This window comes from Kogia breviceps, chromosome 10 (genome assembly GCF_026419965.1).
Source record: "Kogia breviceps isolate mKogBre1 chromosome 10, mKogBre1 haplotype 1, whole genome shotgun sequence".
NCBI lineage: Eukaryota > Metazoa > Chordata > Mammalia > Artiodactyla > Physeteridae > Kogia > Kogia breviceps.
Window position 1 is genome coordinate 2,641,622 of NC_081319.1, and position 27,510 is coordinate 2,669,131.

The 27,510-nt window shown below is 60.1% G+C and overlaps 1 protein-coding gene across 5 annotated transcripts in view; it reads right to left on the reverse strand.

Annotated features, from left to right (window-relative positions):
• IQSEC1 (IQ motif and Sec7 domain ArfGEF 1) overlaps nt 1-27,510 on the reverse strand; it is a 311,767-nt gene that overhangs the window by 142,892 nt on the left and 141,365 nt on the right. Inside the window, exon 1 of one of the 5 annotated variants that reach the window (XM_067043344.1) lies at nt 9,200-9,589. The exons of the other annotated variants lie outside the window; for them this stretch is intronic. Coding sequence (XP_066899445.1) covers nt 9,200-9,222 — 23 coding nt within the window. The 5' untranslated portion in view covers nt 9,223-9,589. Of the gene's footprint in view, nt 1-9,199; nt 9,590-27,510 lie in introns of those variants that run through there. 5 annotated transcript variants of the gene reach the window in all.

Below are 27,510 nucleotides of genomic sequence, written 5' to 3' on the forward strand. Positions count from 1 at the left end.
CCGGGACCGGCCTGACGAGGGATGAGATCAGCCGTACGCTGGCTGCCGCCCCGATGGGACCCTCTCACGGGGACTCCCGGGGACAGGGAACAGGGGGCATCTCGGGCTCCTGGAGCCCTCAGTTCCCCCCCTCATCCCCGGGAAATCGGATAAACTGGAGGGAAGGCCAGGGCCCGCCGCTGGGTCTGTCCAGCGAGCCTGGCCCCGAGGTACAGGGGGGCCGGACCCCGAGCCGGCACCACGCGCAGGCTGGCTTGGACCCTGCTGCCCTGCAACCCGTGACGAGTCCGTTTGCCAGAAGCCGAGCCACTGAACGGTCCACGTGCTGGAGGACAAACGCATCAAGAACACGCGCTTCCTTTAACCTCTCACTTTTTGGTCGGCTTCAAAACGGCACTTGAAGGAGCAGTCGGTCTGGGTCTGTCCCAGCTCCCGCTCCTGGGTCGGAGGGGGACGTGGGGTCCGAGGGCGGGAGAGCCAGCTGCCCGCGTGGCCACTGTGCTGGCGGCACTGGGCAGCAGGGTCCGGGGAGCAGGCCGCCCGGTCGAGGGCGGCTCGGGGTGGGGGGCAGGGAGCCCGCGTCCCAGCTCCGCCAGGGGCTCTGGGAGCCTGGACCAGACCCTGCTCCAAGGTCTCAAAGTGGGTGCCAGGGACCGAGCAGGCCCCAGCTGGCAGCTAAAGGGAGGAGGCTGGTCCCAGTGGCCTGCTGGGGTTCAGCCTTGGGGAGAAGGCCGGTGACCACGCGGGCCTCCCATGGAGGGACTGAGACAGGGTGTGGCGTGGTCGCCAGCCTTCCGGTCCCACAGTCACCGAGGGGCCAGCTCATCCGCCCCGACGCCTGCCCCAGGCCTTTCTTTTCCAATCAAACTTTAAATTTTGAGATAACTGCAGATTCACCTATGGTTGCTCAACACAATACAGAGAGAGCCTATCTCTACTTCACCCTGTTTCCCCCAACGTCCTGCAAAGCTACAGGACGACATCACCCGCCACAATGCTGAGCGTACCAGCCGCCATCTCGGACAGATTTCCTGTTTCACGCCCACTCGTGTGTCTCTGGTAGCGGAGGGAGGGCTTAGTTCCCCGTGGTTCCACGTGCATGTTCACGTCTAGACGCACAATAGTTCCATCACCGCAAAGACCCCTGGTCCAAGCCCCCCGTCTTGACAGCTCCAACCTGCGCTACCCTTTCTCTGGTCTAGAGCGAAGTTCAAGAATCATACGATCTACCTACACACATATTTTAAAACAAAAATCAACAGAATGCCCTAGCGGTAACAATACAGAGAGAGAAACAGCCAGAAAGCAGCTCATGATGAAGCGACCTGCGGATTAGCGGTGGGCGCACAGGGGGGCGGTGAGCGGCCCGCCCCTCTAGGTGACAGCGGCTACACACCCAGGCGGGTACAGGGCTCTGCTCGCCACGCGGGTGCCACGAGGGACGCCGCCGCCCTCGGTGCCGTGGCGCTCTCCGTGGTGGCGGCTCCTGGCAGAGCTCTGAGCTTATCAGAGTCTGGTCTCCCCCGGGGTTGCGAGGAAAGCAGCCGCATCCCTGGAAAGGTCAACGCACGTGACCGTCACGAGGAACGTGTTCAGCGGCTTAGGTGTCACGCGGAGTGAGGCGCAGGTTCAGATAACCCCGAGCGGGTTTTCACTTTCACGGGGACCTGGGGAGACATCCGCGGGCCTCGGCCGTGCGGCGCTGCCCCCGACACCGTAGGGAATGGGCTCCCCGGGCTCCACCGGCCGGACCCCTCTCCTTGCGTCCACCCCGAAGGCCGCCCACGTGTCCGGCGGCCCCTGCTGAAAGCCCCTGGCACACTCTCTAACCCCGCACTGGCAACGCCACCTGGGTCTGTGTCCTCTGGGCAGGGGTCGCTGCCCCCCAGGATGCAGTCCACGCGCGGCGCTGAACAGAAGCTGATAAAGGTGCCAGCAGAACGGATCTGGACCGACAGCCAGCCCAGGGCAAACAGGCTGCTGGGAGGCCTGGTGTGATCTTACCCTCGGACGCCCCGGGACCAGACCCGCCCACCTCCGCTCTCCTGCCGCGGCTTTGCTTCCTTCACGGAGACCACTCTCGCAGCCACCGGTCAGGGCTTCCCGCGAGAGGGAGAACATCACCTCCTTCAAGGGCTTGCTGGTTACCACGTCCCCCCAGTGGGCCCTCAAACCCGGAACTGCAAAGCAGCGATTGCAAAGCAGCGATTGCAAACTCTTTGTGTAACTGGCTGGGTGGTTGAGGCGCTTCAACGATAAAGTCTTTACATCGACGCACAGAACTTCCCCAGAAGGACCCCAAGAAACTGGACACAGTGGTGGCCTCTGGACAGAGGGACAGGGGTGGGAGGTGCCTTTGCACCGTGTACAGACATTTTTGTACCATGTGGATGAATTATCTCTCAATTATATGAATAAACAAAGAACAGCCAAAAAAGATGGAAGCAGGTATTATTGGTGTGATTAAAAACTTCTGAGCACCTACTGCGTGCCACGTACCCGCAAGGACCCAACCCCGTGGGCTACTTATATCCTGGAGGACTGGGTTCTGGTGGGGAGACCAGAGCCTCACGTCCATGCCCCGTCCCCGACTCTCCCCTAGGACAGAAACTGGGACAAAGGCAGTGCTGAGGCATCAGCCAGCAGGTGGCCAGCAGACCCCGCCCTCCCCAGACAACGCCAGGGGTCCCTGGGGCTGAGTGGTCCATCAGCAGAGAAGGAGGCTGAACTTTACCACACACACCTGCCTTTATTCAAGAAAGGATAAATCAAAACCACAGTGAGGTGCTACTTCACACCCCGCGGACTGCTCTCACTAAAACGAACAAGCAAACAAAAACCACAAAGCAAAAGGGCAAGTGTGAGCAAAGATGTGGAGAAACTGGAATCCGCGTGCGAGGGTGGTGGGAATGCAAAAGAGTGCAGCTGCTGTGGAAAACTGTACGGAGGTTCCTCGGAAAAGTTAAACATAGAATCACCATATGATCCAGCAATTTTTCTGGGTATATACACAAAAGAATTGAAAGCAGGGTCTCAAGGGTATATTTGAACACCCATGTTCAATTATTCACAATAGCCAAAAGGTGGTGGCAACACAGGTGTCCACAGACAGACAAATGGATCAGCAAAGTGTGGTCTGTACACACAATGGAATATCATTCAGCCTTAAAAGGAAGGAAATCCTGACACAGGCTACAACATGGATTAACCTTGAAAACATTATGCCAAGCGAAATAAGCCAGTCACAAAAAGACAAATACTGACTGATTCCACTTAAACGAGGCCCTAGAGCAGTCAAATCCATAGAGACAGAAAGGAGGATGGTGGGGGCCCGGGGCCCGGGGCAGGGGAAGGGGGGCTCGTGCGTAGTGGGGACTGAGCTTCAGTTTGGGAAGATGAGAAGGTTCTGGAGATGATGGTGGTGACGGCTGCACAACAGTGTGAATGTTCTTAATGCCGCCGAACCGCACGCTTAAAAACGGCTGAACTGGTCAATTTTATGCTACGCGTATTTTACCACAATTCTAAAAAGAAGGTTATTGGTGTCTTGCTGGGCCAGGGCCTACACGGATGCCAGGAAACAAAGGCAGGGCCCTGCCTGGGAAGGTCCCAGTCAGTGCGGGAGCCAGAGAAGCGGGTGGCTGGAAACAACAGAGGGGCCTGCACCGGGGCAAAGGAGAGGACCGGTGACGGGGACCTCGGCGAGGAGACGGTTTGCCTGGGGAGTCGAGAGAGGCGTGATCGGATCGAGGGGAGGGGGAGAAAGGGCCCTCCCGGCAGAGGGGCCAGCAAGGGCTCTCCTGAAAGGGCAGGCAGGACGGGCGTGGGGTGGGCCTCTGGGGCCCTATTTGTCGTGTCCCCCCGCTTCGGACTGTCAGCTGCAGGCGGCAGGGCCGGGCCCGGCACACAGACTAGGTGCTTGACAACGACTGTGGAGTGAGCGAATGAATGAGCCGGTGGGTGATGCCCCCCGCCCCCCCTCCCCTGCCACCGGGGAAAGAGCCAGAACGTCTGAAACTCAGCTTCTGCTCCTGGTAGGCCCTGGTCCCTCTCCCCTCGGCCTCCTGTGTGAGCCCGCATAACAGAACCGTCAAAAGCTGACCCTGCCGCTCTCGTTCCCGGTGAGGTCACGGGCCCAGAGAGGGCAAGAGGCTGGCCCAGGGTCACACAGCAAGGCCGGGGCAGAGCTGGAGCGCAGCGTCCTTCCCCTGCTCTGTGAGCTCCAGGGAGGGCCAGGGCCTCAGAGACCAAGGGGCAGGGGTGAGTGGAGGGAGAGAGAGAGAGAGAGAGAGAACAAGAGCCAGTGAGCAGGTCGGTGGGGAGGGAGGGGCAGACACGGGCTTTGGGGAAAGCAGCAGGCCTCAAGGTGAGCCTGGTGGGCACTTAGCACCTGGCAACAATGCCTCCTAGGTCCCTGCAGAGGGAGGCAAAACCAATGCCACTCGCAGGCCCCACGTGCTGGGCTCCCTGCCGCTGCCAGACAAGGCACCCTCAGCGCCCCGGACGAGGGCCGGAGCCGTGGCCACGTTCTAGTTCCAGGCGGAGCACGCGTGGGGGGAGGGGCAGAGCCCCGTGGCCGGAGGTCAGGAACCTGATCAGGGACAAGGCGCCAGGGGCCGTGTCTGCCACCCGGCTCTTCCTGGCCGTCCTGCGGCCCTGCTGTGTGCCCGCCTTCTGTGTACCTGCGTCTTCCCTCAAGGGCGGGCAGGACGGGCTGCTGAAGAGTGGGGTCTGGGGAGGAGGGACACACCCCACAGGAGACGGTGCAGGAAAGCTCTTTGCCAAGGGCGTGCGGCAAGGGCGGGCCCCACCCCGGTCCTGGCTTGGTGGTGTCCCTCGGGGCGAGCTGGGGGGCCCTCTCCACACCCCCGGGCACTGGAACTGAGCGTGAAGGTCAGCCTGACGGCGGAGAGGGGACGGGTCCCTCTCACCCGGGCCACAGAGCTGCCTGGCCGGCCACGCGCCGGGACCCCCTGGGGACCACCCTGGCTCCCGGGCCGGCCCTGAGCAGACCTGCAGGCAGCAGCTGCCAACGGCCCGAGGCGGTGCGGAGGGCCAAGGGCCTGGGATGAGGACGCTTTGGCTCTCCGGGGACACATGTGCCCCGCCGTGGGCACAGGAAAAGGCTGGCTGAGAGCCCTGCCCGGCCTCCCTAGCCCCAACTTCCTTCTACAGTCCAGCGACGTCCCTGCGGCCGCCACCTCGGATCAGAGCCCTCCGTGGCTGCCCACGGCCCCTGCCTGCAGGGAGAGCCCCTCCGCCTCCTGTCCTGGTCCCGCCCACGCCTCCGGGCTCACGACGACGCACCTCCTTCTTGCTCGCCCTCAGGGGTGCGGGGCTGGAGGCAGACCCGATCGCTCTGAGTAAAAGCCTGCGGTACCTCACAGAGCACTAGAGCCGGGCTCTGGGGCTGCCCTGTCTGCCTGCAAGCCCAGCTCCACCCCTCAGTGGGGCAAGTGATTCGGTGACTCAGTTGCACTGTCTGTACAAAGGGGATAACAAGAGCCCCACTTCCCAGGGTCTCTGGGAAGGTCCAGTGAGCTAGCGCCTGCAGAATGCCTGCAACCTGAGGCCCGAGGTTTGCATACCTGCAGCGCCCTCCCCTCAACTGCCTGGCAACCTCCCTCCACCCTCCACGCCTGCTGTGGGTTGCGGGAACCCTCCCCACCTCTGGGACATCGTCCTGTCCCAGCCCTTGGCACTCTATACTGACACCGTCTGTTCACGGCCTGCAGGCTGCCAGAAGGCAGAAACTATTTCTTACTGGGCTCTGTACCCCCTTGCTTAGGGCAATGCCTGGCACGAGATCCATCATTCACTCAATCGACAAAGATTTGCTGAGCAACGACTATATGCCCAGAGCTTTTCTAGGTGCTGGAGATGCAGCCGCTGACACGCTGTCAACCTCTCTGCCCTGGTGCAGCCGACGCTCTGGTGGCCAAGATGGAGCAACCGAGCCCCAAGCAGGGCCACAGCGGCAGAGGCCAGACGGAGACAGTGCTGGGCAGGGAAGGGGCGGGGGAACGACAGGCTGGGATCCGCCATCTAGATTTGGTGGCTCCAGCAGAGTGAACGAATGAATGAGCAAACGAATGAATGAATGATAACTGAGCGCCTCACTTCAGCCCCCTCCCCGCCAGCAGCTCCGAGAGTCTCACACTCTCACTGCAAACTCCCTGCAGCCCGACTCCCTGCATTCCAGTAGCAGGAAGTGACGTGCTGTGTTAGGCGTAGCTACGGCTGGGAGGGGGCTGACATTAATTAAGACACCATTAATTAAGCTGTCAGTAGAGTAATGGCCTCGGTTGTTAGCAGCTTTGATTAAGGAACTGATTCTTGGAGGCCTCATGATTTCCCCATCTCATTAATAAATCTTCTCCCCCTCCCGTTAGCATCCCTTCTCCCGTTCACTCGGCTGCCACCTCCATCAGTGCCTGAGCTCCCAGGCGGGGAGCCGACGCCGCCTCCTCTTGGTGCCTACGGAGCCTAGATTCCAAAGCTCTCTTGGGAGCCCAAAAGGCGGGGGGCGGGGGGTGGGGGAGAGACTGGGGGACAGGGAGGCGGGGAAGGGATGGGGCGGGTTGCTGGCAGGGCTCCTTCTGGAGCTCGTCTGTCTAGGCCTGCTGTGCGGCATATTGCGGGAGGGCTGTACCGCCAAGTGCACGGCAGGAAGCTGCCACGAGACCTCAGCCAAGTTGCTACCCCTTTCTGAGCCTCAGTTTCCTGCTCTGTAAAATGGGATCATTACCACCCCACTTCATGGCAGTGGTGAGAAACAATGAGGCAAGCGGCGTGAGAAGCCCCGAAGCCCAGCAGTGCAGCTCTGATGGTGGCTACGGTGGTCCTGGGCTGGCGTCTCCAGCTGTCCTGGAAGTTAAGCATCTGGAGAAACTCAACTCCCCAGCCCTCCCCATGCTGGAAGCCCGGGGAACAACAAGGTTTGAGCTGCAGGTGCGGGATACCCCTGGTTCTGGTCCCCAAATCTTTCTATAAAGCAGTGTGACACCTCCTCTTCAGCCACCCCCTCCGCAGTCTCTCTGCAATCTCTGGTGCCTGTGGGTTTGGTGGCAGCATGTCGGGGGACGGCCTGGGTGTGGTGCTGCCAGACTGCGGGAGCCTGACAGCCAGGGCAGCGTGAAGAGACACACGGGAGGGAGGCGGGGAGCCCAGAGCGCCCAGCGGGCTGCCCTTCCCACCAGCCCGGCCCCTCTCCCAGGCGAGCAAGTCTGTGGGTCCTTCCAGGGGCCATGTGTTCAAATGCAGGTTCCCGGGCTCCCGGCAGACCGAATGAGTCTGCACTGGTATCCAGGAGGGGTACTGAAATCGGATGTATGGTAGCCGTGTCCTCAGCAAAATCCCGGGCAGATAGGATGGGGCAGTGACGGCAGGGGAAGTGCTTGCATCTGTGAACATCAGCCACAGCTGTGCATCAGAATCACGTGGACAACGAAGCCGATCCTGAGGCTTGGGCCCTGCCCGGACCCGTAAACTGGAATCTCTGGGGACGGGACTGAGGCATGGGAGTTTTAAAAGATTCTCCAGGGCTTCTAGCGCAGGGCCTGGGCGGAGACCCCCGCCCTCAGGCCAGGACACTCCACGTTTCCCGGGGAGCTTTGCTGAGCCTCAGTTTCCCCATCTCTAGAATGGGAGTCTGAGCGTCCGCCCAGCCAAGGCTGCTGTGCGGGTTCCATCACTGAGCCCAGGCGCTGGGCCCCGTGCAGGCGACGTCCGGCGTCACATTGCACCCTGGCGACACCCCCTCTCCGCCGGGGTTTAACAGTCCCTGAGAGTCGAGAATTTCTCTGACATCGGGCTCCTGGGTCCAGGCAAAGGTGTGGCAGATAAAAGATGGCTGCCTCGGACCTATTCCCAGCAACAGCAGAAGTTCCATGCCGGGAAAGCACCTACTATTTGTTTCCCAGAAAAGCCGGGGCCTGGTCACAGGGAGGGAGAACTCTGGCGTGTTCTGCTCACATCAGCAAACTGACCTGTGGGCTCTTCCGCTTAAAAAGCAAATGAACATCACAGCCATCCACAGACCCAGGCCACCTTCGTCACCCCAGGGGCTCCCGCCCGGGCCGGCTGACACAGTGGCAGGAGCAATGTTTCCTTTCCTTCACGCTCCGTTAGCGAGAGAGCTGTCTGTCCCCTGATGGAGGGGAGTGGGTGCTGCTTCACTAGGGGCTCTTAGGGCCCTTGTCATGATATAGGGGGGTTCAAGGCCTTGGAGTGGCCCCCAGATGTCCCCCTACATAATGTTCCAGGCCTCACCTTTCTAGGCCGGGGGGACTGAGCCCAGCCTGAGCGTCCAGCTCTGCCCTCTGATCTTACAAGGTCTGAGGTCACTGAACAGCGCCAAGAGGCCTGGCCTGCACAAGGTACCTAGGGCAGGAGGAGACGTGGCTCTGCGTCTCAACCCCTATGGCTTCCGGTCCCAGAGGAGGGGTCCTGTGAGGCCAGAGACCAAAGGCTGCTCACCCCAGAACAGAACATCGCAGAGCCCCGGAGAGCTGCGAAGGAAGCTGGCATTCTAACGTGACGCCCCAGGAAGCCTGGCTTAACGAGGCCCAGGCTTGGCTTTCCATAAATACCCAGACCTGTGATGTCACTGCCCCGTGCAGGCTTTCACAGCCTCTGCCCCTGGCCTGGGGCCCAGCAGACAGGTGTTTGCCTCTGGCCCACAGAACGCCTGGGTGGCACAGAGGAACACTGTTGCCCCCTGCTCGCAGGGCAGGCTGGGCCTTCACCTGTCCCTGGAGGGCACAGCACCCTGCACCCAGCCCGACCTTCCTGCCAGTTTTCCATCAGAGGTGGCTGAAGTGCCGGTCACGGAAGAGCCGGGCGCGAGAAGCTTTTTCCAAATGGACACAGGAGGGCTGTACCAAACGCCACAATGGTAGCAGCAGGTCGGGGGGCCCTGCACATAGATTTGGGGTGCTACCCACCCTCAGAGACAGGGAATTTTACAGCCCAACAGAGTCCTGCTGACTAACAGCCTTTTCCTCATCGTCACCGCTGACAAACACCTCCACTGCAGGGGACAAATGCTGGCACCTCTGCCGGGTGGCCAGCTCCCTCTGCAAAGCCACCTGCACGGCAACCCACCCCTCCCCGCACACAGAGCCCCGCTCCAGCTCCAAGCTGGGCTGCGGCGCCTCTGGCCTCGAGTTCCAGGCATAAACCTGCCACCTGTACTCACAAATAGCGTCTTCTGCACGCCATCCTGTTTGGGGGCAGTTTTCCCTTCTCTCTCCCCCTCCAGTGGTGAAGGCTCAGCGTGGCTGGAGGAGCGCGATGCTCAGGCGAGAAGTGGAAGGGAACGAAATTGAATCGAGGGCGAGTCACATTCCCGGGGGTGGCGGGCTGCTCCACGGAGGCTGGGCCAGGAGCAGGGGGTGGCAGCAGCGGGCTCCGAGGGGCCCAGGCAACGCAGGGGTCACGCCGAGCCTGGCAGCCTGCGAAGACGTCGAGTCACCATGGTCGCCAGGTTGGGCGGGGGGCGTGGGCCTCGCTGCTACCTGAGACCACCTCGGGCTTTTTCCCTCCCGCACATCCTGGGTGGCGGGGCGCTGGGGGGCGGGGGGGGAGGGCTGGGGGAGTGTCCGCACCCGCTTTGCTCTCGCAGTATCCGGAGGAGGGACCGGCGCAGAGACTCCCCCGCGCCCCAGGAGCTACGTAGTGCGGCCGCGCTGGACCAATCGCCGAGGCGCTCGTCGCCATGGCAACCGCAGCATCAGGCGCGGCCGCCCAGTGGCGCCCTCGCTGCAAAGTCACCCACCAGGCGGAGAGCGCCCGCGCCACGGCTGGCACTCGGAACCTGGAAATCTGTTGCCAAAATGCATGCGCTGCCCCGGAGCCTACGATGCTGCTGCTTCCCAGGGTGGCTTCTCTGTCTTTGCGACGGAGACGTGTGAGGCACGGAGTGCACGGGGTCGGCGCCCTGGAGTCAGGCCGACAGATTCCCACACTGGCTCTGCCTCCCAAAGGCCCTGAGAGCTTGGGCAAGCCGCCTCTCCTCTGGGAGCCTCGATCTAGGATACTGTAAAATGGGATCACAGCAGCTATGTCACAGGGTTCCGGGAGGGCTCACCACACACAGCAGACGCCTGGATGTGGAGCTGCTATCATTCGTGCCGGCCGTGTCCTGGGGCTAGCGGAATCTCTGGTCTGGCTGTGGTGCCCGCTCATTCATTCACCCACTCACTCACTCATTCCAAAGGCACTGCTGTGGGGCTGGCAACCCAGTGGTGAATAAGGCAAAGTTATCTGCCCTCATTCATTCATGAGAATGCCCCGTTTACATTCCACGGCGGAAACAGGAAGTCAACATGTAGTCAAGGATATAATTTTGCATAGTAATAAGGATCAGGATAAAAATAAAGCAGAAGGCTGGAGGGAGGGGGAGGGGAGGGAGGGAAGCCCCCTCCCTCACATCAGAGGTAGTGGGGGGGGGTCAGAGAGGGCACACGTGGGCTGAGACATGTATGATGGAAGATCTAGAGGGGGGGGAACATTCCAGAAGAGGGAAGGTCTAGTGTCAAGGTCCTGAGGCAGAAATGAGCTTAGTGTGTCTGAGTACCATTGAGGCTGGAGTGAGCGAGTCACCGGGAGGTGACGATGAGAAGGTCGCCATCCATCCTCCCCTCCCAGATTCATTTTAAACTCTGATATCAGAGTCTGTTTCCTCACATGTAAACCAGGAAACTCCAAATCTACTTCATGTATACATATATATATATATATATATATAACTTTTAAGCGCATTATAATCCTAATAACGACCTCAGTGGGATATAAGGTTTGACAGAAGAGGAAACTAAAGCCAGAGGTTCAGCAACTGGCCCAGGGTCACACAGCCGGTGCCCGGCACACCAGGGCAGTCTGGCTCCAGAGTCTCGGCAACTTAAGCTCTTGCAAAACTTCCTCACTGGGACAATTACATCAGCAAATGGGTAGGAATGCTCCGGCCCCTTGGTGACAACTCAGAAGGACGTTCTCTTCTTCCCGTTTTCTCTGGGCTTTCAGACCCGCTGAATTTGGGTGAAGGAGGGTTGCTGCATCGTCTAGTTTTGTTTTAGTCTTTCCTTTACAGTGGAGGAAACAGAACTCAGAGAAGGCAAGTGGCTTGCCTGAAGCTGCACAGCACAGAGTGACAGGGGTGGGACTGGGAGCCAGCTCTTCTGGCTGTGCACCCTCACCTGGCGCAGGGGTAGAGATGAGGGCTGGGCGACGGAGGTGAAGGGCATCAGAGCTGCAAGAGGCTTCCGGAATCACACCCTGGAAGGACCCATCTTCCTCCAGCAGGTACTTGACTCCCCGAGAAGAAGGCCGTCAGGTAAGTGGGCTGAACTTGTGGCGGAGCCCACCCACCTCTCTCCCCACTGCAGCTGCACAAGATTTTAAGAACAACACAAAAATCACAACAACTATGACCACGAGGCTGGTTTTGTTTCAGCTCCGATGTTTAGTGACTCCTCAGAGGCTCCCCACTCGAAGGCGGCTCACCTCCATGCATGGCACAGCCAAGACTCAAACCCCCATCTCTGTGGCTTCCAGGACTGGGCCCTAGCGTCTCTCCTCAGGACCTTCTCAGAGTGCGGGTTATTTTATCACATCCATTTTCCAGAGGAGGAAACTGAGACTCAAAGGAGTGCGGTGGGTGGACCTGATGGCAGGGCCGGCTCCAGTGTCCCTCTCCTGGGTCTCCACTTTCAGAACCCTGGAGCCTCCCTGGGGGTCATGCTATCACCTGCACGCCCACTGCTTTTTGACACTTCGTCCTCACAAACTTACACGTGTGTTTCTTACACGTTAGTCTGTTATTTCAAAAGAAGGCAAATGGAGGAGACCCCGGAGTTCACACGCGAATGCCAAGACTGTGGGTGTCTACAAGGCACGTGGGTGGGAGCTAGATTTCTGAAGGTGGGTTTCTAGCACAGGCTCAGGTGCAAGGCAGTCTCCAAAAGTTGTCGAGCTGAGATTAGAGACCCACGGGCTTCTCCTTTCGGGAAGTGACTAAGGTCACTCAGCAAGGGGGGCGTGCGCACATGTGCAGGCGTGTGTGTGTGTGTGTGTGTGTGTGTGTGTGTGTGTGTGTGTTGGGGGGGGGGCTTTGCCTGCATCACACCAAGCCCGCACCATCAGCATCGGAGGGTGGGTTTGTCAGCACACTTTCCAGATGTGAAGGCTGAGGTCATGAGCGGGTCCAAGGGCACACAGTGAGGAAGTGGTGCCGCGGGACTCTGTACTGAGCGCTTGCTGGGGCTCTGCCAACAGTAACCGGTTGCCTGAGGTGGGGAGCACAGGGCAGCCGGCCCTTCCAAAGGCAGCCTCACCCACCCTCCCCCTCCTGCAGGCCCGGGACTGGGGAGCATCGGAACCGGAGTTGGGACGGGTCCTCACCCCAGCGGTCACCCACTCTCCGGGTCGCTCCGGAAAGGCCGGCATTCGCCCCCTGCCCCCCACCTGGTCACTGTGGACCCTGGAAGCAACACAGACTGCGAGGAGAAAGCAGAGGCCAAAGGTGGCCGGGAAACGGTTCACACCCAGGACTTCCCGCCTCCACTGGAAAATTCCACCCTGCGGGCACACGGGCACCTTCGCACAGAGAGCAACCTGGGGCCACTGCCCCCATCTGTCCCCACCGTGAAAGGAGCACAACAGCATGTGCTGGAGGAAGGACGGAGAGGGCTGGAGCAGGGAGTGAACAGGTCCCCAGGGCACGGGACCTTCCAGGCCACCGCTTGCAGGGGGGGGAAGGGGGGGGTCCCAGCATCTTCCCATCTACATTCTGACTCTTCAAATCTCAGAATCACAAAGCCTTCAAGGCCTGGAATTTTCTTTTCATTCTTGCTTAAGCTTTACGGTTTACAGGAACAATCTTAAATTCAGAAATAACAAGAAAACCTCTTCTCCTTAAACGAAACAAGGTCCCCGTGACCACTCCGCCAATTCTCACTGCCGCAGCCCACCTCTGCAGAGGTACCCGCTGTCATCTGTCAGGAGGTGCCCTCCAGAACGTCTCCTATGCATTTAGCTACATACACAGGCCTGGAGAAAGCGTCAAGTGCTATGCAGACCCTAAAAAGGGGCCTCATACTGAGTTACGCAATTAAAAAGTAAATACACCAAAGAGCACGAAGATGCAGACAGTGAGCTCTGGGTCTGGCCCACCCACTAGGAGAGCTGGGACGCAGCGGGTCTGATGGCAGCCAGGGCCGCCTCTGCTCCATTCCCACACCAGCCCCCCTCCTCACACACCCACAGTGAACTCACTCCCACAGCAAACCTCTCCGTGCAGTCTTCCTACGGAGCTAGGCACCCACAAACAGCAGGAACACGCGTGCCTGCTTCTAGACTTCACATAAACGGAATCACGCCACGTGTCATCTTCCATGAAGCTCTTTCGCCCTCAACATACACTCAGGACACTGAATCCTGGGACACCTAATCCGCAGGCCCTCCTGCGCAGTTGCCAAATCACAGGCGTGGACCCGGCTCCTGCAGCTGGGGAGGGGGGTCCCACAGGCTGTGAACAGCCCTCGCATCCCTGCCCCCGCCCCACCACGTCCAGGGAGCTGAGGAAGGGAGGAAGCGGCCACAGCAATGATCTCTGGAAACGTGAGCGGGCTTCTGGGGGCTGGGCACACCCCGTCTGCTGCGCACCAGTTACTACCCGTGTCCTGTCCCCTGTCCTGGGGGAGAAGGGGTCCCTGACACGCGGCTGAAACGCAATGGCTGCTGCTTCTTGGGAGTCCTTCCGGAGCCCCGGCTGACGGAGAGGTGGAGACCACCTGGCTGGCATGGGTCTCTGCGCCCCCGCTGCCGCGCCAGGCTTGCCAAGGACACCCGGTCCAAGGAGCCCGCCGGGGAGAAGCGAGGGAGCCGGGGCCCCGCAGATGCTCGAGCAGAGGCCGGTGGCACTTGGGATGTGCTGGGGGGAGGGAGGGGGCGTGGAGGCCCGCGCTGCAGGCTGTGTCGGCTTCTGCGGGACTGGGACTCGACTTGGCATCCCGATCGCCCAGAGGGCGAGAGCAAGTGGGGCCGGAGCGGTCCCGGGAGCCTCCGCTCAGGAGCCTGTGAGCCGGTTCCCGCGGGATGCAGGGTGGGCGGGAAGGTGCAGGTGGGGCATCGCTGGCCGGCCCAAGGCCCGCGTGGGCGGCAGGGCAGGAGGACCAGCCCCAGACGCCCAGCCAGAGGTGACGGGTCCGAGCATGCGCGGGGCGGCGGGCCCCTCCCTCTCGCACCAGGTGCGGTACCCCCTCTCCGCCCCCCTCCAGCGGCTGCACCTTCTCGGCAGGCAGTGCAGCCCGGCGGTCAAGACCAGGAGCCACCTCTGCCACTAGCTGTGGGACTCGGGGCAGGTGAGCCAAGCTCAGCCTCTTCCGAAAGCCTCAGCTAGTCTGGGTGTCGCTTCTCTCGAGCGGGGCCGAGGCCTCCGCACATGGCCTCGCCTGCCGCCAGGTGCAAGTGAGAGCGGGCGGCGGCCCCCACGGCCCCGGCGGCGGCTCCCGTTTACCACCCGGCTTGTATATGTGATTAATAGTTTCCTCGAAGTCTAAAATAATTTTCATTTAAAAGCAAAACTTCCAGTCGCTATTACAAATCGTGTACCTGACAGGCTGGTTAGATCGCCAAGAAATATTCACATAAATATGGTTACGAAAGAAAAGCTGCCCACCTGAGGCCCTCCCTTGGCTGTGGGGTGTCCGGGCGCCCCAGCCTGGGAAACCGCATGCTGACGCCGGGGAGGCGGGCCGGTGGCGGGGTCGGCCCTGCTCACGGGCTGGGTCAGGGTAGACCGGGGACCTGCGCGTGCTCCCTGCCGGGCTGGTAACTGCTCCTTTCCTTTCCAGAAGGCCCACCTGCCCTTCTGTGTGTGTGTGTGTCTGTGTGTGTGAGGCTGTGACTGTCTGTCTGTCTTGGGTGATTTGCACTGCTCCCTGGGACAGGGCTGAGGCCTCTGAGATCCGTATGAAGGAGGCAGCACCCCCCATGCTACCTGACAGCATCCCTAGGGGCCGGTCTCCTCCCAGGTCCTCCTGGGAATCTACGAGCCGAGCCGAGCTGGGCTGTGTGTGTGCTTGACGGCCAGGAGTGCAGCGTCGCGGCCCCGCCCCGGCCCCGGGGCCGGGAGCGTTCCCCGATCGCACAGCGGCACTGATTCCCTACCCACAGAACGCCGACTGACGCCAGCCGCGTGCAGGCAGTGGGGGTCCGAGGTGAGAAAGAGCCACGTCTCCCGCCGGGAGGAAGGGAATGGGCCCGTCCTGGGGCTGTGGTGCACCGTCACCCGTCTCCCTGCCCCGAGCGCCCCTCCTGCGCTCACCCCTGCACCCCCTGGGCGCCTGGGGTCTGGGTGGGGCTGGTTCTTCTCCCGGCTCAGGATCCCGCACGGGACTCGAGCCGGGCCCTGAGAGGAAGCCCGACTTCGCTGGCCTTGTTGGGAGAGGGAACCTCTGGACTTAAGCTCGGGCTCAGACCTGAGAGATCCAAGCTGGTGCTTCACGCAGGCCGCTGACAAGGAGCCCGACTGAGAGCTGAAGAGGGACAGCCCTGGGGTCGTCACTGCAGCCTCGGCACCCAGCGGCGCCTGAAGCCGGGAGGTCACGTGAGCTGATAATCCCACTTCACTTGGGCCAGTCTGAAGTGGGCCCTCCGTCACTTACAGCCCAAAGTCCCAATACCTGTGCCTTTTCACAGTTATAGTTCTCAGTGAATGTTGTAATACTGAGCGACTGTTTCCATACAAGTCACACAGAATATGAGGGAAGGAGGAGTAAGTTCTGGGGGAGAAGGAAATGGGAAGGAAAAGTGGAAGTTTCCTGAAAGGCAGGATGTGGACGCTGAGCCTCGAAGGGTGAGTAGAAACTCATCGGGCAGACAGTGCATGGAAAGGCGTTACTTGCACGTGGAACAGCATGTGCAAAGGCGTGCAGGTGAGAGGCAGAGAGTGAGGAGCCTCAGCCTTTGAGGGCCTTGGACTTTGTCTGAGGGGAAAGGGAAGCAGAGGAGGGGCATGTGATTAAACCTGTGATTAAACAGATCCTTCATGGGGGATGGGTGGAGGGGGGAGATTAGAGGCTGGAGGGCTTTACCTCTGGAGGGAGGAGGAGGGGGAGGCCCGCACACAGCGCGGGGTGGGATGGAGAGAAGGGGTGTTTTGGGGAGAAGTGTGGGGGAGGTCTGGGGACGAGGGCGACACCCAGGTTCCTGGGTTGGGCGCTGGGTGGCGGGAGGCACCATTTACCTACACTGGGACGCGGGAAGAGGTGCGCGGTGCAAGAGAGATGACCCTCCTCTCTGGATGTGTTGGGGTGCGGCGCCCGGGAGCCAGGGGGAGCGTCCAGGAGGCTCTAAGGGTCCGGCTGGAGGCTCAGCTCTGGGGCAGAGGGGAGGGAAAGTGTGAGGGGTGAGGAGGGGAGGTCGGCAGAGCCCTGGGAATACAGACATGTAAGGGGAGAAGCAAAGGCCAGCAAAGGAGGTGGAGAGACCCGGTGGAGCCCGGGTCCTCAGCTGCAGGCTCTCCCACAGCTCACTGCCCAGCCCCCGCCCCGCCCGTCCTCCCGGGGGGTCCATCAACCACCCTGTCCTGTCACAGAGACGCGGGCCATGTCCCCGTGTCCCCCAGGACCTGACATAACACAGGAACGACACGTCTTAGCAAAAACGAATCCAAGGTAAGCTCTCAGCTTTATGCTCATCACGGCACTATTTACAACAATAAACAAACTAAAACCCCAAACAAATCGGAAGGTGAACGCCCAGTACTGAAGCTGCTAAAAACACAGGATTCCTGCCTGGCATGGGGCATCAGCCAGCCTTCAAAAGGGATGTTGACAGGGCTTCCCCGGTGGCGCAGTGGTTGAGAGTCCGCCTGCCGATGCAGGGGACGCGGGTTCGAGCCCCGGTCCGGGAGGATCCCACGTGCCGCGGAGCGGCTGGGCCCGTGAGCCGTGGCCGCTGCGCCTGCGCGTCCGGAGCCTGTGCTCCGCAACGGGAGAGGCCACAACAGTGAGAGGCCCGCGTACTACAGAAAAAAAAAAAAAAAAAAAAAAAAAAGGGATGTTGACAAACCATAACATTAACGATTTTTAGTTAAAAAGAAAAAAAAAATGTAGGTTCTCAAAGTGTGTATTCGGTACGAACCTAAGAATGTGACCGAGACACAACCAGAAAAACACCACGTCGGTAGCTGGCCCTCGAGTGGGGGTCACTGATCGACTTTATTTCCCTTTTCATTTTCATTTATTTTTCAAATGTTCTGCAATATACTTAACTATAATATGGGAAAAAGACATTATGACAAAACATTCGCCCGTCACCTGAAAGTGGCTGCAGCACCAATGAGCTATCACGTAAGGGTGAGAGACGCGTCCTGCGGGGCGCAGCGCGCAGGTCTGGGGTCGGACGTGGGTTTGAACCCCGGCTCCACGCCGCCTGCCTTGGGGCCCATCCCCACTCCCTGCTCCCCTGGGCTTCCTGTCTGAGGACCGGTCCCACCTGGCCCCTGGCAGAGGCTGCTGGGAACACCCCGGGTTGGGTGCCGGCAGCGCCTGGGAGCGGGGGGGGGGGGGCCCGTGACCTGTATTCCCCAAAGGCGGCAGCATCCGAAGGGGTAGGAAGGTCAGGGTGCCGAGAAGGCGGCCCTGGAACCCTGGGTGCAGTTGGCTTGGCACCCGGCCACAGCCCCGAGGCGTTCTTACTGGACCGAGTGCCCCGGGGTTGAGGACAGCCCTGCCCTCGGAGCCCCTTTTATAGTTTTCAGGTCGTGTTGTGGCCGTTACCCAAGTGGATCCCCTCGCCACCTTCTGACTCAGGTGTCGTTTCCCCATTTTACGGATGGGGGACGAGGCTGGACCACCTCTCGCCCTGTGAGACTGTCCAGGACGGTCCTGGCCCGAGGGGCACGTGGGCCGCAGCCCAGGCCAGGCTCCGCTGGGCTGCAGGGGCAGAGCTGGCCCAGGGGCGCCTGGGCCCTGCGGTCTCCTCTCCCCCATCTCCAGGCAGCCATGGGCCCGGTTTGGTCACCTGTTCATCTTTACCCAAGGAGGGGGTACTTGGAAGGAGGCTCCTCTCCAGGCAGGTGGGGGCCTGGTCTGGCCGGGGACCTGCAGAGATGCAGCCCCATCTGGTCGGATGAAGGCTGCTCCCAGGCAGACTGGGGCGGGGTCGGCGGGGGGGCCTGGCAGGCATGGACTCTGCCATCAAACCTGTCAGCTCAGGTCCCAACCCACCACTCACCTGCTGTGTGACGCCCGGCAAGTGACTACCTGTCTCTGAGCCTCAGTTCATACCCTGGGAGATGGGAAAAGCGGGGTCCTCCCAGAGAATGGACACGACGAGGGTTGCCGGGCACACAGCTCATCAGCAGAGCTGAGAGGCCTACCTGTCTCCGAGCCGGTTCAGCCCCCGGGGAGTGGCCTGGAGGAAGCTGGGTGCACAGAGCTACCCCCAGGGCTGCGAACCAGAGCCCGTCTTTTTCCTGGGAGGGCCAGGGTCCTTCTCCGTCCTGACCGGGGCTACCTCCCATTCCCCACGCTGTGACGTAGCATCCTGCACAAACGCCAGTCAGGTCCAGGCCTCCCCAGATTCCCACACCTCCACCCCTCAGCTCCCTGCCTTGTTCCTGCCTCAGGGCCTTTGCACATGTGCTCCCTCCATCAGAACACACTTCTCCCAGGTCTCTGCACATCTCGCTCTATTCCAATCTCAGCTCAGAGCTCACCCTCCTGGGAAGCCTTTCCTGAGCACCCTCGCTGAAATGCTCCCCCCCACCCCAGGTGCCCATTTCATTTCGTCCAGAGCATTAAAAATGATCCTGTTGCATTGTGTTTTTTTTCAACATCTGTCTTCCCTCAAGAGAATGTCAGGTCCACAGGGGCAGGGTCACCACCTGTCTGGCCACCACAGCATCCCTCAGGGCACTGATGGCGCCCGCACACAGTAGGTGTCTAATAAATGTCCACCGACAGAAAGGATTAATGGATGCCCTCAAGCCATGCTCCCTGGCTCGCCCCCAGCTGCATCCGTGGGAACACAGGTACACCCTGTAGCTTCCCCTTATTTCCACACGCCTTACCCCTCGCGGGTCTGGTAAACCCCCCACCCCGACGAAGACTCTTCCGACAGTGAATCTGCTCTGGGTAATCATGCTTGCCTCCTCGCTAATAATAGGTCTTGTGATTATGGTTTATTTGCTGTGATTTTAGTTAATGGACCGGATGGAATATTTGCCTGTGGAAAGTTCCCCAGCTGTTTCAGGGAGCTCCCAAATTTGCTGCTCACGGGGGAAGAAGCTCTTGGTGCAGGAAGAGCCCCAGAGGGCAGGCGGGAGGCCTGGAGGCAAGCCCTTCACCTCTCTCGGCCTCAGTCTCCTCATCTGTAAAATGGGACGATAACACCTGCCTCGCAGGGAAGGAGACAAAGAGCCCAAGCCTCCATCGCCGCGATGACCGTCAACTCGCTAGGACCTCTGCACCAGCATCCAAGTGACAGCTTTCTTTTAAGCGGACTTTTTTTTCCCCACTCGAATGCATTTTAAAGGGAAAGTCTTTTCACTACCCTAAATGGAAAACCAGGGCCGCCTGCCTTACGCTTATCTCGTGGGAGCGCACCTCTGAAGCGTCACAGCACACTGATGGGTTTTTGTGGTCATTGTCTGTCTCTCGCACTGGGTCGTCAGCTCCCTTGTCTGGCCGCTAAACTGCTGAGCCCCGGGGGCTGAAACCAGTGCCCGGCGCATAGTAGGTCTCACTCAGTAGGTGGTAAAGGAGCCAATGGCTGAGGTCTGCCAGCAGGGGAACTGAAGGGTCCAAAGGAGCCGGCCATCCATGCGTTCGTTCATTCCACACTATTGAGTGAGCACCTACTGTGCGCTGGAGCCTGCTCGGTGCAGGGACACAACCGTGAATGAGATGATGATGTCCTTCCGTTTCCCCTCGGGCCCCACAGCCCCTTCCTGGTCTCGGTGCCTGGCTCCTCCTGGTCCCCTCATCCCCGGCCTCCTCTGCCCGTGCTCTCACACCCCGGCGGTCCCATCCAGCCCCCCGGCTTTGTAAACCACCCATTCGCTGACGAGACCCATGGTGATGCTTTTAACCTCCACCCCTGGGCCAACTCCCGACCGCAGGTCCTGCTGCCTCCGAGTTGCTTTCGTTCAGACGGACATCCAGGAGGAGGCCAGCTCGCCAGGCCTAGTGGCCGCCCCGCCTGCCCTGATGGCCGCGCCTCCGCAGCCCTGTTCTCTCGGCAAACGACCACCTAACCCTCCCAATTGCCTCTCCTCTCTCACACCCCACGGGCCTGCTCTGACCTCTACCTGGCTCCACGGCGCACCCTGGCCCGGCCACCCCCTCTTCCCTGGGCGACAGTGGAAGCCCCCTGTTCCCCCGATTCCCACGGACTATCTCCAGAGAGCAGCCGGACCACTCCTCTGGCTAACGTTAAGTGAGACCATGTCCCTGTTCTGCTCAGCACCCTCCGGGGCTCCCGCCTCACTCAGAACAAAAGCCAAAGTCCTGTAGTGACCCACCAGGCCCTGCGTGATCCTCTCCCCCTGCCCCCTCCCCGTCCCTGGCTCTGCTCCCGGCACAGTGGCCTCTTCTTTCCTCCAGTCTGCCAGGCCCTCTCCTGCCCCAGGGCCTTTGCATGTGCTGTGCTTTTTGCCCGGGGGAATATTCAGAATATTTGTATATATACTCAGAAACACCTCTGCTACACTGAGCATTAACTCCTTCATTGTAGGTCCTGGGGGTGTCTGAGGGGGACCGGGGGAGGGACAGGACAGCAGAGCTGCAATAGGGGCCAGTTTGGGGGCTCAGGCACAGTCTGCAACTTCTGACATGAACCATATTTCAATATTTTAATGAGGGGGACATGCAGATGGACCTGACTCCCTGTGTCTGATGTGGGCTGGGGAGAGATCTCCAATTTGGACCCTTGGGCCAGGAGGCCCACACCGTCCAGTGCTCGGCCAGGGACACTCTTGTGAGAAAGGGCTGAGGCTGAGCCTGGGCATCCACGGTCCCCACGGCTGACTTCGCCAAGAACCACGGCCGCGGGGAGCATACACGGGGACCGCACTGCGCTTCACCTCCCACAGCCGGCCTCCCATCCTGCTGCCTCCCCAGGGGGGTGTTTATGTAAGACACAGCTGAGGGGGCAAGGCAGGGCGGCCATCCTGCCATAGGAGGGAAAGTAGGACCCCCACTCCGGCTAGGTGAGGGACCCGCTGAGGACCATGGGCGGGGAGGGGGGGCCACGGCCTGCTCAGCCCCAGCCAGACCCCAAACGGGTCTCCTTACACGAGCTTCAGATACTTGCGTCCAGGGGTTGCCGAGGACTAACTTGCATGGCTTGATGCAGTTATTATTTCTCACTGTTACTTAAAAAAACATACTTTCATAATACATTTGCAGGATTCAGAAGCGAAAATGTAAGAGGTTTCTAGTGAAGTCTGGTCCCCACCTCTGGCCCCACCTTTGCAGTTCTGCAGCTCCCAGCCACAAAGGCAGACACTTCCATTCATTTCTTCGGCAATCTTCTTGCGTAGGCATTGCTTTTTGTTTTCAAAAACAAGCAAACGTGGGGCAAAGAAACTGAAGAGACATTTCTCCAAAGAAGAGACACAAATGGCCAATAAGCACATGGAAGGATGCTCAGTATCGCTTGCTGTTAGGGAAATGCAAACCCAAACCACAGTGAGAAACTACGTCACACCCACTAGGATCAAAAATGGACAATAACAAGTGCTGGTCACGATGTGGAGAAACACGCTGCTCACAAACGCCCACCATGGAAAATGCTGCAGCCGCTTGGGACAACAGTTTGTCCATCCCTCAAAATATGAAACATGGAGTTACCACGTGACCCAGCAGTTCCCCTCCTAGACACATGCCCACGAGCCCTGGACACATACATTCACACAAAAACCTGTACACAAATCCTCACAGCAGCATTTTTCACAACAGCAAACAGTGGCAACAGCCCATATGTCCCACTGATGATGGATAAATAAAATGTCTTATATACACACAACGGGATATGATCTGGCTATAACAGGAGCAAAGTACTGATAGATGCTACAACATGAATGGGCCTTAAAAATGCGGTGCTAGGGGCTTCCCTGGTGGCGCAGTGGTTGAGAATCCGCCTGCCGATGCAGGAGACACGGGTTCGTGCCCCGGTCCGGGAAGATCCCACGTGCCGCGGAGCGGCTGGGCCCGTGAGCCGTGGCCGCTGAGCCTGCGCGTCCGCAGCCTGTGCTCCGCAACGGGAGAGGCCACAACAGTGAGAGGCCCGCGTAACGCAAAAAAAAAAAAAAAATGCGGTGCTAAGTGAAAGGAGCCCATCGCGAAAGACCAGGATTGCAAGATTCCATCTACCGGAAACGTCTAGAAGAGCCGGCGCCACAGAGATAGAGAGTAGACGAATGGTTGCCGGGGGCTGGGGGAGAGTGGGGACGGGGTGATGCTAGTGGATGCGGGGTTTTGGGGGCTGACGCAAATGCTCTAAAATTGAGGGGGGTGGTGGTCACACAGATCTGCATATACTAAAACCCACTCAACTGTACACTTCACATGGGTGAACCCTATGCTATGTGACTTACATCTCCGGCTGTTAAAAATAAGCAAATGTGTATAAATGACACATTGCTCCACGTTTCCACCTGGCCGGCCCTTCCCATCACTCAGGTCTCTTCTCAGAGGCCTCCCGTGCCCATCTCTGCCCCCTCCCCGCTCCGTCCTCAGAGCACTTATCCCTCTCTGAAAGCACCTTGTTCGCATGCTGACTGCTTTCTTCATTAAAGTGTTAGACTCCCATGAGCACAAACGGTCCTGTCTGTTTCATTCACCGATGGAGCCTCGAGGCGTAGGACTGCGCCTGGCTCACTGCGGGTTCTCAAAGAGTATTTGAGAAATTAATGAATCTGTTTACGCGACGGATTAAGTTGCTGGGCTCCGTACTGGAGGGTCCTGCCCCTCTGCCACCAAAGGCTGCTCACTTTCCTCCTCGCCCCCCTCCCCTCCCCTCTGCTCTTGGCCTCCCTGAGAACACCCTCATTTGCAGAAGCAGGGGCCGGGGCTGGAAAGTCCTGGAAAGGCAGTGTGGGACGAGTCCACGATGCTCCAGGGTCCCCTGTGCTGCAGCCTCGCCCCTGCTGGCCTCTGACTCAGCCGTTCGCCCCCCTGTTCATGCCCAGCTGTTCCCCAAGACCAGGCCCCCTGCCGACCTCCCTTTGGATTCAGGGGAACTCAGAGGGGCACATTTGGGAGGTCTGCAGGGCTCTTCCTGAGAAAGCCACGTCCTCTGCAGGGGCCGAGGATGTTTGCACCTCCCGCAAGGTCCTCTCTTTGGTCCACGAGGCTGTATGGAAGATGGACAGGCATAAGGCTGTCTCGGTGGGGTGGGGGTGGGCGGGGCCTGGAGCAGCCCAGCCCAGAGCAAGGCAGCTGGTGAGGGGGAGGTCAGTCACCCGGCACCCTACAGCCAGTCCTGAGACCCAGAGGGCAGGGCTGAGACCGGGAGGAGGCCAAGTGCAACTCCTTCTGGGGTCAAGCTGACCTGTGCTGTATAGAGTCGAAACAGACTGTCTCAAAAGGGAGTGAGCTCCCCGTCACTAGGAGTAAGCAAGCAAGGATCTATCAGGGGCAGAAGGTGGCCTCGGGAGCCCCTTGCATCCCTGAGGACCACGGATCCCAGCGACGTTCCATGAAGTTCTCAGGGAAGTTCTGGGGTTGTTCCAGCCTGACACCATGGGTGTAATACTCAGACACCCCAGCAGAGGGCAGCACTCGGCTGCTACATAGTCCTGGAAAGGGTGGCCTGCGCAGCCCCAAAACCTGGTACCCAAGGAGATCCAGAGACCCAACCCACCCAGCCCCAGGCCTCCAGCCCCCTGGTCATGCCTGTGGGTCCCCATCCTGCACTCCCGGTCTGGGCCTTGTTCCCAGCCGCCAGGCCGTCTCCCACCGGCATGGGCTCCGGCCCCGCGCCTTCCCAGTCCCAGCGCTGGCTCCTTCCCACACTGAATTCTCGGCCCAAACGTCACGGGCGCAGGGGCCTCCCTGACCACCCCCGGGCAAGCTCGCTGGGTCCACAGGCGCCTGTCTCAGTACCTGGGTTGTTGTAGCACTTCCCGGCCAATGCATGGACCCGGTGACCTCCACCTGCGAACCGCATCACTCCTTGGGGGCCCTGCCCGGGTCCTAAGTCCTACACGCCCCTCTGGGGGAGTGGCTGAGCTGCCCCTGGTCAGCCGTCGCGTCTCACCCGAGGACACTGCATTCAGCATCTACCAACTTCCGCTTCTCAGGTATTTCTCACCCAAGACGTTTTGAGGGCCTGTCTCTCACGTCCCTGTGGGGTGCCTTTCGGCCAGGCCCTGCCCTTCCTGTGCTTGGGGAGCCGGCCCCCCGGGTCTGACGACACCAGAGCCCCAGGTTCAGGGGGAGCTCCGGCCGGACACCGTCTCCTAGGAGGCCGCTGGCCCCGACGAACTCAGCTTCCAGACGCAGAGCGATGTCTCGGGGAGGGGCCCACACCGCGGACCCGGGGAATTGCCCACCGACCCTCAGGCCCCCTGTCTGCTAAACGGGTGCACGGCAGCCCCGCCCCCGCCGCCGAGGTTTGCCAGGAGGAGGTGAGGACACGGGAGGCTCCTGGACCAATGATCGGGGGCTCGGGCAGTTCCTGCTGCAGACTCCCCTTCTCAGACCCATAGTACAGATGCAGAAACTGAGGACACAGAGGTCGGGGCTGCCCACGGCCACAGGACTGGCAGAGGGGCGCAGGTATAAGCTCAGGCCGACCGGCTTCAGCCAGCACAAGTGAGTCCCGCACCCTCCAAGCGAGTCCCGCACCCTCCAAGCTGTGTGGCCTGAGGTAGAGCACGTGACCTCTCTGGGCCTCTGCTGGAAATTCAGGGAGGGTGGGAAAGTGGAGTTAAGTCACGGGGACGCCCTTCGACGGTTCACGAACACAGACTCCAGGGACATCAGGTCATTCGCCAGGAGGCACCACGCCTGCTGCACGGCGGGCGCTGGGCTGCTGTTTCACGCTGGTGTGAGCTGGGACGCGGGGCCAGCACCCTCCCCCTCCCCGCCTGTCCTGGCGGACTGCAGCTCCACGAGGGTGCTCCACTAGCAGGTGAGCTAGAGCTGCCTCCGTCCCCCCCAGAGGTGAGCCCAGCCTCTCGTGGTCCCGGCCCTTCCTTCCCAAGCCCCCTCGTGGTTCCCAAGGTGTGGCCCCCTAACCCCAAGCACCGGAGCATCGAAGGTGAATCTGTGAGAGCAGCACAGTGTCAGGTCCACCCCCGCCCTCCCGCACCAGACCCAGTGGGCCGAGCCTTGGGGCTCTCACAGCCCTCCTTCCTGACGCGAGGGATGCCACCCCGGGGAGGCGACGGCACAGGCTCTGGGGGAGGACGGCTGAAAGATATTTTAGAACCGCATTCCCTGCTTACCTGCAGGCCAAGCTCACTTCCTGCTCAGTGATAATCACTGACACCCCCCCCCCCACCCCGGCCCCAGCCATCTGGGGCTTTCCTGCCACTCCCAGTTGCCGGGCAGGCCTGGCGGGAACGCTGAGGACGCAATCACCAGCCTTTTAGGAGCTAGGCTTGTGAAGGAGGCGTGCACGCCTCCTCTCTGAGGATGCTTAGCGAGCCGTTTGGGGGCTGGCAATTTGCACAGCACTCCAGATGCCTCAGGACAATGGGGTCTGATTGGCAGGGGAGTGGGAGGGGCCAGCAGCTGCTGCCTCAGAGCGGGGAGAGGCAGGGGGTGGCGGGGCGGAGGCACTGCAGGAAAATCTGGGGGGTCCTGCAGACGCCTGGTTTCATTCTAGAGCCCCAAAGAAAAGTGCTGAGCCAGCTGCCCAGGAGACTGGCCGGGCGGGAGGCTGGGGTAAGACAGGGAGGAGGTGGCAAGGTACACATGAGAACTCAGTCACTCGTTCGTTCATTCATTCATTCATTTGCACTTCACCTCCTTGGAAGGCATCGTGAGGGAGTGGCAAGAGCTCTCAGAATCATCCAGAATCCATGTTTAAATCCTGGCTCCTCCACTACGAGGGTCCCTCTGCTTCAGTATCCGTATCTGTGAACCGGCCTTGGTACAAGGGAAAGAAAGAATCCTACGGGCGAAAGGTCCGGCCACCCTCCTGCCCCTTAGCAGGTGCTTACGGAACGTGGGCTCAGCTTTCCCGCTCCTCTTTTTCATCTTAGTCATGCTGACCTCTGTTGAGTACGTACCACGTAGCAAGAACAGACCTGGGCAGTGAGGGACGGACAAGACCCCCAGCCGGGCCCTGGCACTCAGGGAGCTCAAAGGGGGCAGGGGGCAGTGAGGGGAGGCCTCTAGGTGATCTCAGCGCAGGCGTGAGTGTTCAGAGAGCTATCCACTCATCTAGTCACTCATTTCTTTGCCTGTTCATCCAACAAGATGTCTCATGTCACTGCACACCAGGGCACAGGGTACAAACCCTTCCCACAAGGATTCACAGTTTAGCAAGAATCAAGTATTTTTGAAACACAGAGGGCAAGAAGCTGACTCAGCATCAGGAAGGCACCAAGAGGAGGTGCCATGCGAGGAGGGTTTTGAAGGATGCATAGGAGTTCCCTGGGGACAGGAGATAACTGAGGAAAGCACCCTTCCAGAAACGGCACAGCATGAGCAAAGGCACAGTGGCTGCCTGGTGCTTTGAAAGACTGTCCTGGCAAAGGGAAACTCACTTGGCTCTAGGCCAGAATACTGTCTTCATGCCCCAGGGAGGTACAGAAGCAATCCCAGCTGCCCTCAGGGACCAGTTCTGGGCCTCTGCACTGCTGGGGAGAGAGTTGTCATTTACTGAGTACCAACTGTATGTCTAAGGTACTCTCCCTAAGTGCCTAAGACCTTGACATACGTGGCCTCCCTTCATCTTTGCAAACCTTTGAGGGTGTCCTCCTGGCTCAGGAGGAAACTGAGACTCAGAGAGGGAAGGTGATGTGCCCCTCGATGCTGCTGGTTGGGAAGTGCTGGGATCCGGCTCCGGTCTGCCCGACTCTGGACCACGCTCCTCCCCGGCCCAGCATCTGGACGTGGCTCCAGTGCCCTCCCGTCACTAAGTCCTCCGGATGGGACCTGGACTCTGCCTGGCTGCCCACCCGTGCGCCCCCCAAGGACCTGCACCTGGAGGTCCTAGCTGCCAACCACAGCCGTTTCCAGATTTCACACCACCGCCCTGCTCTAGACGCAGCCTTTCCCTCTGTGAAATGGGCCAGGCGCTCAGCTCTGCACTCCCGGCACCCACTCTCCGCTCTCCACACCCACAACTACAAAACCCTGATAAACCATCTCTGGGCCTTTAAGGGCCTTTTATATCTCCAGCCGTGCTTTTCTCTACATTTGAATAAGCTGCTTGCAAAACTGGTGATTGATGAGTAACAACAACAAGGAAGATGTGGGGCTGAACATCTCTTTTCTGGGGAATCGCTTCTGGCTGCACTTTCGACTGTAAATTGATCAG